Below are 10,633 nucleotides of genomic sequence, written 5' to 3' on the forward strand. Positions count from 1 at the left end.
TTGTTTAATCTTTCTCCTCTCCCCTTAAATATGCCCCCCAGTTTTGAACTCTTCCTACCCTAGGAAAAAGATTCTTGCTACTCACCTTATCTTGGTACCTCATGATTTTAATCAACCTCTATAAGGTCACCGCTTAACCTTCTAAACTCCAAAGGAGGAAATCCCAGCCTATCTTTTATAAGTCAACCTGTATTCCCAGCAACATCCTGGTAAATCTTTTCTGAATCCTCTCCGATTTAACAATATCCTTCCCATAGCAGGGTGATATGAACTACACACAGAACTCCAGAAAGAGGCCTCACTAATGTTCCGTACAACATAACATTCTAACTCCTGTACTCAAAGGTCTGTGCAATGAAGGCAAGCATACTAAGAACCTTCTTAATCACCCTGTTTACCTGTAACATAAATTTCAAAGAATTATGTACCCGAACTCTTAGGTGTCTATTCTACAATAATACCCAGGGCCCTACCATCAATTGTGCAAGTCCTGCTCTTGTTTGTTTTACCAAAATGCAATACCTTATATTTGTCCAAATTAAACTCCATCTGCCACTCCTCAGTCCATTGATCTAACTGATCAAGATTTTTTGTAATCTCAAATAACCTTCTTCACTGTCCCCTATGCCACTAATTTTGGTGTAATCTGCAGACATAGTACACATGCCTTCTATATTCTCATCCAAATCATTTACATAAATGACAAACAAAAAAGTGGACTCAGTACTGGCCCTTATGGGACACTGCTGGTCACAGATTGATCTAACTGATCAAGATTTTTTTGTAATCTCAAATAACCTTCTTCACTGTCCCCTATGCCACTAATTTTGGTGTAATCTGCAAACATAGTACACATGCCTTCTATATTCTCATCCAAATCATTTACATAAATGACAAACAAAAAAGTGGACTCAGTACTGGCCCTTATGGGACACTGCTGGTCACAGGCCTCTAGTCCAAAAACAACCCCTCACCACCACCCTCTGTCTCCTACCATCAAGACAATTTTGTATTCAATTTACAAGCTCACCCAGAATCCCATGTTTATTAAATTTACTAATTAGTTCCATGCAGAACCTTATCAAAGGCTTTCCTAAAGTCTATGTATACAATGTCTAACATTGCCTCAATCCTTTTGGTTACTTCCTCAAAAAACTCAAGTTTGTGAGACAATGTCCCTCACATAGAACCATGGTGACTATCCCTGATCAATCCTTGCCTCTCCAAATATATGTAAACCCTATGAAAATCACCTCCAACTTACCCGCTATTGATAACAGGCTCACAGGTCTATGGTTTCCAGGCTTTTCTTACAGCTTTTCTTAAATAAAGGCACATTAACCAAGCTTCAGTCCTCGAGCACCTCACCCATAAGTATAGATGAAGCAAATATTTCTGCTAATGGCTCAATAATTTCTTCCCTAACTTTCCACAACGTCCTGGGATACACTTGATGAGGTTCCAGAGATTTATCAACCTCCAACACTTCCTCCCATTTTCTTCCTACATCTTATGCTCTTTTGGATACCTAGAGAAGATGGTGGCAAGTTGCAACTGCCAGTTACCCACTCTGACCTCCCTGACAGGAACTGTAGCCCGCTAGATTGTCTCCACTACCAGGCAAAATAACAAACTGTATATAATGAAGTTGGATGAATGAGATGTTACTGCGTGTAAATAGACTTTTTGTTGCTCACTAGCGAGATTCTCGCCTTGTATTTGAAATTTTAGATGGAAAAAAATCAGAATTTTGTTCTCTCAATGTCAGGAATGTCATTGTTTTCTACACATTTTATCACTACTGCGCAAGTTTAGGGATTGGCAGATTGCACGCTATTTGACTCCTTACACTTCATAGTCTATGCCATAAAATCTTTAAAAGCTATTTTCTCAACAATTAAACAGATTTCTTTACAATGTTCTTCCTTTCTCTTTAACCTTTCGAATGTGTTTCGCAACAGTTGACTAATTTCAATATCATGTTCTGCGAAAAGCCAATTAAAATAATTTGGGTTTGTATGACAGGTATTAAAACTCTTTGTTCTTTTCTACTTGTGGTTTAAATTAGGACATCAGTTTGAAAGAACAATAAGTAGGAGACAAGCCGTTGCAATTGTCAGACGGCAGTCATCCAAAAAACATGACAGAGTTCACAGTCCACAAGGATATAACTCAGTTCTTGCTCATTGGTTTAACATTTCTGTCCAAGGATGGCACTTACTTGCTGCTCTGGAGTCTTAGGAGACATGCCTAGAGTATCACTGACATACACCCCAAACCCACTGGCAACACTGAAATCAAATGCTTTCACCTATTACATGCAAATAAATATCAATGTTGGTAATGGTGATTCCAATAGAGGACTATGCAGACTTTTGCTGTTCTTCTTAACTGAAATTCTGTATTTACTCAAGCTATTGGGGTTAATTTATTTTATATAAAAGATGTATGGTGTAATGGCTGGAACTTTGCATAATAATTATGGATAATTTACTGTGCTCAGTTATTATGGTGTAGATTGGACAGCACCTTTTGTTTTCCATGCATGCATAATTAAGTACAGAAATCTGGAAATTGCCATTAGAGTTAACCTCTGCCCTTCCAAAGTGAGGACTTCTGCAGTACAACTCAAGAAGCTCAGCCTTGAAAGACATGCCATAGTATGAACAGGGGTTACTTGGTCAACAGTTCCCCACCAAAGATGTAAAGAAAATAATTTAGAGTTGGTGCATTCAGGAATACAGGTTTGGTAGAGTGACAATTAGTTAACCACTGAGCCACCGTGCCGTCCTAGTCTTGGATTCTTTCTTAAAAGCTTGAAAAATCTTTTCTCTGTCTTTTCATTGCCCTCTTAATTCCATCTTTCTTTCCCGATCTGTTGTGCTTTCTTGATCTGTACAACATTTAATCATAATTTATACATTTAATATCACAATTCTGCAAGGTTCTCCAATCTGATTTGCTGAAGTAACTCACTCTTCATTTTCCTGCTCAAGGTTGCCATGAGATTCTGCGTTGAATCAGACACTAAGTTAGGGCAACCTTTTTGCACCGCTGTTGGCAAAGTACCATTTCTTCATCATTGACAGTAAAATCGGAGTCAGATATTTGTTTAATACAGCAATATTTCAAACTATTGACATTATTAAGCCTGGCAACTTAGTCTAGACTTGACCTCAATCTCATGGAAATCTATCAGTCTTCTGGATTAATGTCGATTGTAGATTGCTTACATGACCAAATTCTACCAATTGGAAATACTCTAAAATTCTGTGTGTCAAAAGATGATAATGCTCCTTCTTGGTCTCCTTTTTTTTATTTGGTTATTAACTATCTTCTCAGCTTAGATTCTCAAAAGAATCCTCTGAAGAAAATACACAGGATGCTCAGAATTGCAGAGGTTTGAAAATAATCTGTAATCAGGTTTAGGAAATTGCAGTAAGACAATCTGCTTCAGAAAATAGTTTCTGATAATACAACATCTAACTTCCCCGATTTCTACTTGGTAATACTCAGTTCAAGAAAACTGTACAAAGTCATACAGGCCAGCAATTATATAGATTGTGAAAACTGTAAATAATGCCAGAGGGCTTATATTTCAAGTCACTTGAGTCATCTGGCTATTTGGGCAGTTTCAGTACATTTTCATCTGTTAAAATTTCTTGCAAATATGGAATACTTTAGTGTGGTTCAACCAGAAAGAAACAAAAGCTTCTTGTCAGACACAAATGTATTGGATGTCTAAACTTCCCAATAGCACTACAGATAACCCTAATGTCATGTCCAATTCCTACCTATTAAACCTTCTGAAAACAAAACTTTGCAATTAATGTAGAAATGAGACCATCTGCATTGTGCTATATATGGATTTCATTAGTAAATATATGAGTGGATGTTTTCTCATTTCTTTTAATATACTTATAGGCTAAGCAGCCATGTTTAATAAATTAGTGCATATTACTTATTGATAGATAAAGGAGATTTGTTTCCTAATCTGAGAATTTCATCTTTGTTTCCATTGGTTAGGTCACTGTACCAGAAAACTAAATAATTCGCCAAGTGTTCACAATAAGGAAAATAATAAATTGACTGTAAGTCATATAGACTTTTTCTGCTCCATGTTTGTGTTGTTACCTTTCAGAGTGGATATGTACATCCCTTCTGTCTATGACGGATTAAAAGCAATTTTTCAGAGGTTGTGACTTCTAACTTACTACTCAATCAAATCTTCAACTGAAAACAATAAGCAACTATTTATCAAATTATATGTGAAAGCAATAACACTAAAATCATTCCTAAATATAATCAGTAGATACGAAAGCTAATCTCCATGATTTTGTAGCTATTATCACAATGGAAAGCAATACAAGATTCAAGAACAAAATATTACTAACCCCTTGTTCAAACAATCCCGCAAGAACTGATTCATCCATGCGCGACTCTTCGTCCATTTTGCGAACCAGTGGAGCTATTCGTTCCTGAGCGAACTTAGCAACTTAAAAACAAAAGTCAAACTGTCAGTAAGAAACAAAAATTTTGCTTCAAGTTATTGAAAAGGTAAAGATTATGAAACAAAGTATACATTATTTCTCATAGTTCACATTTAGGAATTTATACCATCCATTTTCTTCTGATGTGCTTATTTCCTTATCAAAATGATAAATGTCACTGGTAGAAATGAAATTTTTCTACTGTGCACCCAGCATCAGTGTCAAGTATTCTGGGGTTGATGCCTCAGATAAAGTACAAAAGAACTACACTTCAATAATTAACTCAGATGATCAATCATTTCTGCAGTATTGCTAGATTTCCACTTCCCTTCAGCAAGGGTCAAAGTTCTTCCTAAAAGGTTCTTAAAGAGATTTAAAGCTTAACTTTTCTATATTTCTTATTATATTAAGAAAATACATTTAGAAAACATAAAAGCAAAGTTTTGAGTTTAAACAAATAACAATGACCATATTACACATTCATATGGACGGCACGGTGGCTTAGCACTGTTGCCTCACGCTAGGGACCCAGGTTCAGTTCCAGCCTTGGACTGCTGTTGGTGGGCAGTTTGCACATTCTCCCCGTATCTGCGTGGGTTTCCTTCAGGTGCTCTGGTTTTCTCCCACAATCCAAAGATGTGCAGGTTAGGTGAACTGGCTATGCTAATTGTCCACACTGTTCAGGGATGTGTAGGTTGGGTGCATTAGTCAGAGGTTAAATGTAGGGGAATGGGTCTGGGTGGGTTACTCTTCAGAGGATTGGTGTGGACATGTTGGGCCGAAGGTCCTGTTTCCACACTATAGGGATTCTATGATACTTCTTTGATTCTATGATATAATTCCTCCACATAATAGCTATTGCTATTCTATAATAATAAAATAAGTTAGGTTATACAATCTAAAGGACCGTTTTAGTATATCCATTTAAAGAAGGGAAATTCTATTTAATGACTTCACAGACTCAAGTTCTAAAAAGATTTAATTGTCCACGCTTCCCCAAGGCTCTGTTCAGTATTTCTTATCTTAAAATGCAATGGACATTGTTCTGTTTTAGGACTGTTTATAATTCATGGTAAAATTAAAATGGGTAATGTGGCCATTTCTGAACTCTGCCCAACATCAGGCCTGGGTGATCTGGATGATAGAGATTAAAGGGAGGTTCAAGTTGTTTTGCTGAAAAGGGAAGTAAGGTGTTCACATTGGGGAGACAAGGACAGCGTTTATCGTGGATAGAGACTAGCCGCCGAAAGTCCCAGGAACTTGTTAAGAATGTTGAGTGGTAAGTAGTAATTCAATAAACTGTCTTATTTATTTCCAAGATTATGGTCTAAACAAAGATTGATCAACATTGCTACCTGGATACAAGACGGGTATGATTTATACTATCTTGGAGATAGGCTCTGAGAGGGCAAGAATCTTTTGGAAACCACTGAATGACCATGTTGCAGGTTTTCCTAAAGTATCACTGATTTTCAGACAGATTTGTCTGCTAGGATCTAAGACTAACAGAGCTGCTTGATGCAAGAGTCTCTGGATCATCATGGAGCAATGCAAGCAAGACAGTCTGCACTTGAATTCAAACGAATAAATTTGTGAGGATTTATAACGGAACTAGAAGATTTGTTTAAGTTGTATTAGAGGCAGAACCTCCAGGAAAATCTTGTATCACAAGAGGATTATGGGTGTAAGAGTTACAAAGCTGGGAAAGGAAAAGAATAGACATAAATTCTCTGAGTTAAGAATCACTTTTGACTGGTTCTGAGAGAATTGATCGTCTATCTGAGAAACAGTATAATGTATAATTATGCAGTGAAATTTTGTGTTTAAGAATAAAAAAGGAATACATTGCGTATTTTTTCACACATTTTATGCAAGTGTAAACCTTCATTGGGAGCTGGAAGAATTAATAATAACGTGATCCCATGCTCAATTGTCATATAGATTGGCAATTTCTCCCATTGATGATACAGGTTGAATTTCAATTTCCTGTCTGTTTTTAATCTGTCATGTATTTTGGTCCTGCAAGGTAAAGGTATTAATAAATTTAACAGGAGGAATAGTTTATCTTGGTTATATTTACCAACACCTTGTAGCTCAAACTAAGTTCTATCTCACAACTTGTAAAACAAGTTAGTTTTGTCTATTTGCTGTCTGCAATTAAATAGTATCAAGCTCCTTCTCCCTCTAAATTGCAATATTTCATTTAACACAAAACAGAGTCAATCATTACAAACTCCCATAGATATCAAATAAAGAAAGCTTCTGGTAGCTATAAGATGCGAATTGCAACACCAGTCATAGCTCTTTAACACTACTGAAGTGAAGTAGTTACACATCAGGCTTCGTTCTACAGCATTGTCCCATTTTGTTTCTCTCATTTATTTTGTGTTTATTATTTGTCTCTTCCATCTTAAATATCAGGCGGCTTTTCTGTTTGTCTAGTTTTGTACTTGATTACAGACATAATGTGAGGAGAATCAGTGAAGTGCATAATAACAGAGGAACTGATTTAAAATCATATGTGGAGTTATTGGCAATTGTGGAAGAGGATTCCCATGTAATCCCAATAATTACCAAGGTTAGACAATTTACTTTAAACCTTTCAGAAAGACACGGACAGATTATATTATGACTGAAAAGATTGGAACTAAGATTTCTGACCCCTAATTGCCCACATCCACAGAACTAAGAAAACAAAAATAATAATATTTGTAATAAAGAATTGCGAATATCAGCAAGTACACAGGTCCATTTCTTCACTAATATACTTAAAATGCAATTTATATCATAATATAAAAGGAACACGATTCCTAATGTTAAATAATGCAAAAGATATGAGAATGGGCCATTAGTGCAGCTAGGAAGTGGAAAGGTAAATGCAGGCATTAAGTTTGGAATTTGATGGCAGCATATTGTGTTGTTATTGTATCATATGGAAATTGAAGAACAGAATAGGTGACATATCCTGGCTTCAAGGATAGAGGAAGTGGAGGTTTGAGGAGAAGGCAGGGGAAGGCACGGTGGATTGCTAATCACTCCTCTCTGTACACCAATGCTCAGTAGTAACAGTGTGTATCATCTATAAGATACATTACAGAAAGTCCCCGAGGTTTCTTAGACAATATGTTGCATCTAGAAGGACGAGAACAGCAGATACTTGGGACCACCATCAACTGCAAGTTGCCCTCCAAGCCATATGCCATTCTAACTTGGAAATATAATCATCATTCCTTAAGTGTTGCAGGACGAGATGCTGGAACTCACTCCCCAATGGCATTATGAATCTATCTACGGCAAATGGACTGCAGCAGTGCAAGAAAGTAGCTCACCACTAGTTTCTCAGAGGCAACTAACAATGGTCAATAAATGCTGGCCAGCTAATGATGCTCACATTCCATGAATGAATGAATTTTTAAAAAAAAATTTGAAGAAACACCACAACAACTCTGTGCTCTTCCTTAAATAAAACAAAAATCAGGGCAGACTTCAATTGGCAGAAGGAAGACAAAATGTTTCTTTTGGGAATGAAGAATGAAGGATACTCCTGCTCCTTCAGAGTTTTTTACAAGAATAATTAGCCTCTGGATCCACAGCCTTTTGCTAGTTTGTTGCCCCCCCAAGTACTAGGAAACCCTACCAGGAGCATTTCAATATAAAAATCAACTCTCAATTGCATTACACATGCCCACTTTAAATATGCTTCTCCAAAAGTGGACAATCACAATGCATGTTCCCTACTGAAATAAAAATGGTACGCATATACACCAGGTCAGGGCTGCATTTTCTAGACTTTAGCCCAGTCGTTTAGAAGAAGGTTCAATTGTGTGGCCTTCCCATCTATTTACACTGGAATAATGGAGTCAAATAGAAAAGGAAACTGAAAAAGTAGGTAAAAAAAAATTAAAAGACAAAAACTTTAGAATCAAGCAAGTATGCATTTCTAGGATGCAGCTGAAAAATGGTAAGTGGTTTTTAAAAGTTGGACAGATTTTGTGATGTCACCATTGAGATTCTAATACCACAATCCAAGAAGCCAGAAACAAGTCAACATCACTGTCAGCATCAAGTTCTCCCATATCAGAGAGTTAGCAAGGAGTCAGAAGACGATGATAGAGCTCTTGGTGCTTTATGTCCAACCCCATAAAATGAGGTACTACCAAAAACAATATTTCATTTTCCATACCAGTTACCATCAGGATATCTGAAAAAAAACTTGTCAATCTGCAGAAATATGGGCTGGAATCTACTGGAATCCTAATTAGCACAACATTACAGATGAAGGACAGAAGTTCCAACTTTGGCAGGAAAAAGGCAGATAAGCTATCTACACTATCTAGTTTTCCTATTAATTTACGCATATATTGCAATTTGTAGTTGAGCTGAAATCTGGTTCCTACCGATTATTTATGTATTCATTATATCGGCCCAATAAAGGCCCCTTGAATACAAAAGAAGAGTGAAGCAAAAACTAAAATGATTAAAGATAGTGAGTAATTTGTCCCTGTTTCACATTGTATCATAAATGGTATAATTTAGGGAATTTTAGAAATTAGAGAGAAAGAAAAGGAAACAATACTAACACTGGAACTCACATGACAATATACACTCGAAGACAAAAGTGAGGACTGCAGATGCTGGAGATCAGAGTCAAGATTAGAGTGCTGCTGGAAAAGCACAACAACTCAGGCTGCATCCGAGGAGCAGGAAAATCAACATTTCGGGCAAAAGCCTTTCATCAGGAATGTACACTAGAACCCGGTACCAAATTGATGTGTTGAAAACCTGGTGGGGAAGTGGTGGATATGGGTTTGATTCCCACCACAGTATATGGTGAAATTTGAATTTTAGTCTAATGGTGACAATTATAACTAATGTCAATTGTCGCTAAAACCCATCCAGTTTATTAAAGAAAATCTTCCATGCTTACTTAGTCTGATTTGCATGTGACTCTAGACCCATAGTAATGTGGTTGATCCTAATTGCCCTCTCAAATTGCCCAGAAAGCAAGAGCTGAAGAGTAAGTAGGAATAGGAAACAAATGGACAACAATGCTCACATCACATCCATGTAAGTATAAAGAAAAATAAATGTATTAAGGTCAGTTGAATTGGAGAGAGCCTCAACATTAAGTTGGAGAGGGAGGACAACAACTTCCATTGAGGAATTTATTTTTGCTGGCTGGAGTTAACAGCATGAGCTAACCAAATTACTTTGTAGCTGCCAGCTTTGCAAAAGCCTATAGAAGACTGATATAGGAACTAATAGACAATGCACGTAATCATAGGATCCCTACAGTGTGGAAGCAGGCCATTTGGTCCATCAAGTCCACATCGACCACTGAAGAGCATCCCACACAGACCTACCTTTCCCTTAACCCTGCATTTCCCATGGCTAATCCACCGAGCCTGCACATCCCTGGACACTATGGGCAATTTAACGTTGCCAATTCACCGAAACTGCACATCTGGGGATTGTGGGAGGAAACCGGAACACCCAGAGGAAATCCACGCAGACACGGGAAGAATGTGCAAACTTCACACAGACAATTACCCAAGGGTGGAATCAAACCTGGGTCCTTGGTCCTGTGCTAATCACTGAGTCAGCATGCACCTGGTCTTAAAGGATACGTTTTCCAGATTTATTTCCATTTGTCTTAGAATTCTTGGCGAGAATAAACCTGTCGAATTGCTAGTCTTAATACTAATTAACAAGAGATAGTGCAAAAACAAACTGGAAGTAAGTTACCTGTTTCTTTCATTATCAGCTCTTCTTCGGTGAAAGTCTGTAATGGTGCATGACGGATGCCAACTGCAGTGCCGTTGTCCAAAGCTACTTCTGCGGTGGAAAATTTTGAAATCTGTGGTTGAACCTTTAGAAGTGTTGGACACCTGGGTCTGACAAAATTTCTTCCCAGCTTTCATGTAATATATTAATTAGAATAAAACAGGCTTGTGTTATTTAACTTGTAAATCAAGAGACAGTTAAAGAATCATAGATTGGTTGCAGTACAGAGGTGTAAAGGTAAATTAACCATAGTTCACCATCTTCAGTAAAATACTTTCCCAATTCACTTTTATATTTTAAACCAATGTTATTTTGCTGTAAGCAAAACAGGAAAGTCATAACTGCAATAAATTATAAGA

At 37.1% G+C, this 10,633-nt stretch overlaps 1 protein-coding gene across 2 annotated transcripts in view; it reads right to left on the bottom strand.

Annotated features, from left to right (window-relative positions):
* Positions 1–10,404, bottom strand: part of acadsb (acyl-CoA dehydrogenase short/branched chain) — a 51,396-nt gene extending 40,992 nt beyond the window's left edge. Inside the window, exons 1-2 of one of the 2 annotated variants that reach the window (XM_043712670.1) lie at positions 10,236–10,404; positions 4,395–4,495 (exon numbers count right to left, since the gene is read on the bottom strand). In XM_043712670.1, coding sequence (XP_043568605.1) covers positions 4,395–4,495; positions 10,236–10,248 — 114 coding nt within the window. In that variant the 5' untranslated portion in view covers positions 10,249–10,404. The remainder of the gene's footprint in view (positions 1–4,394; positions 4,496–10,235) is intronic. The other variant, XM_043712669.1, reaches the window with a different exon arrangement.
* Between the last annotated feature and the right edge of the window lie 229 nt (positions 10,405–10,633).

Source organism: Chiloscyllium plagiosum, chromosome 22 (genome assembly GCF_004010195.1).
Source record: "Chiloscyllium plagiosum isolate BGI_BamShark_2017 chromosome 22, ASM401019v2, whole genome shotgun sequence".
Classification (NCBI taxonomy): Eukaryota; Metazoa; Chordata; class Chondrichthyes; order Orectolobiformes; family Hemiscylliidae; genus Chiloscyllium; species Chiloscyllium plagiosum.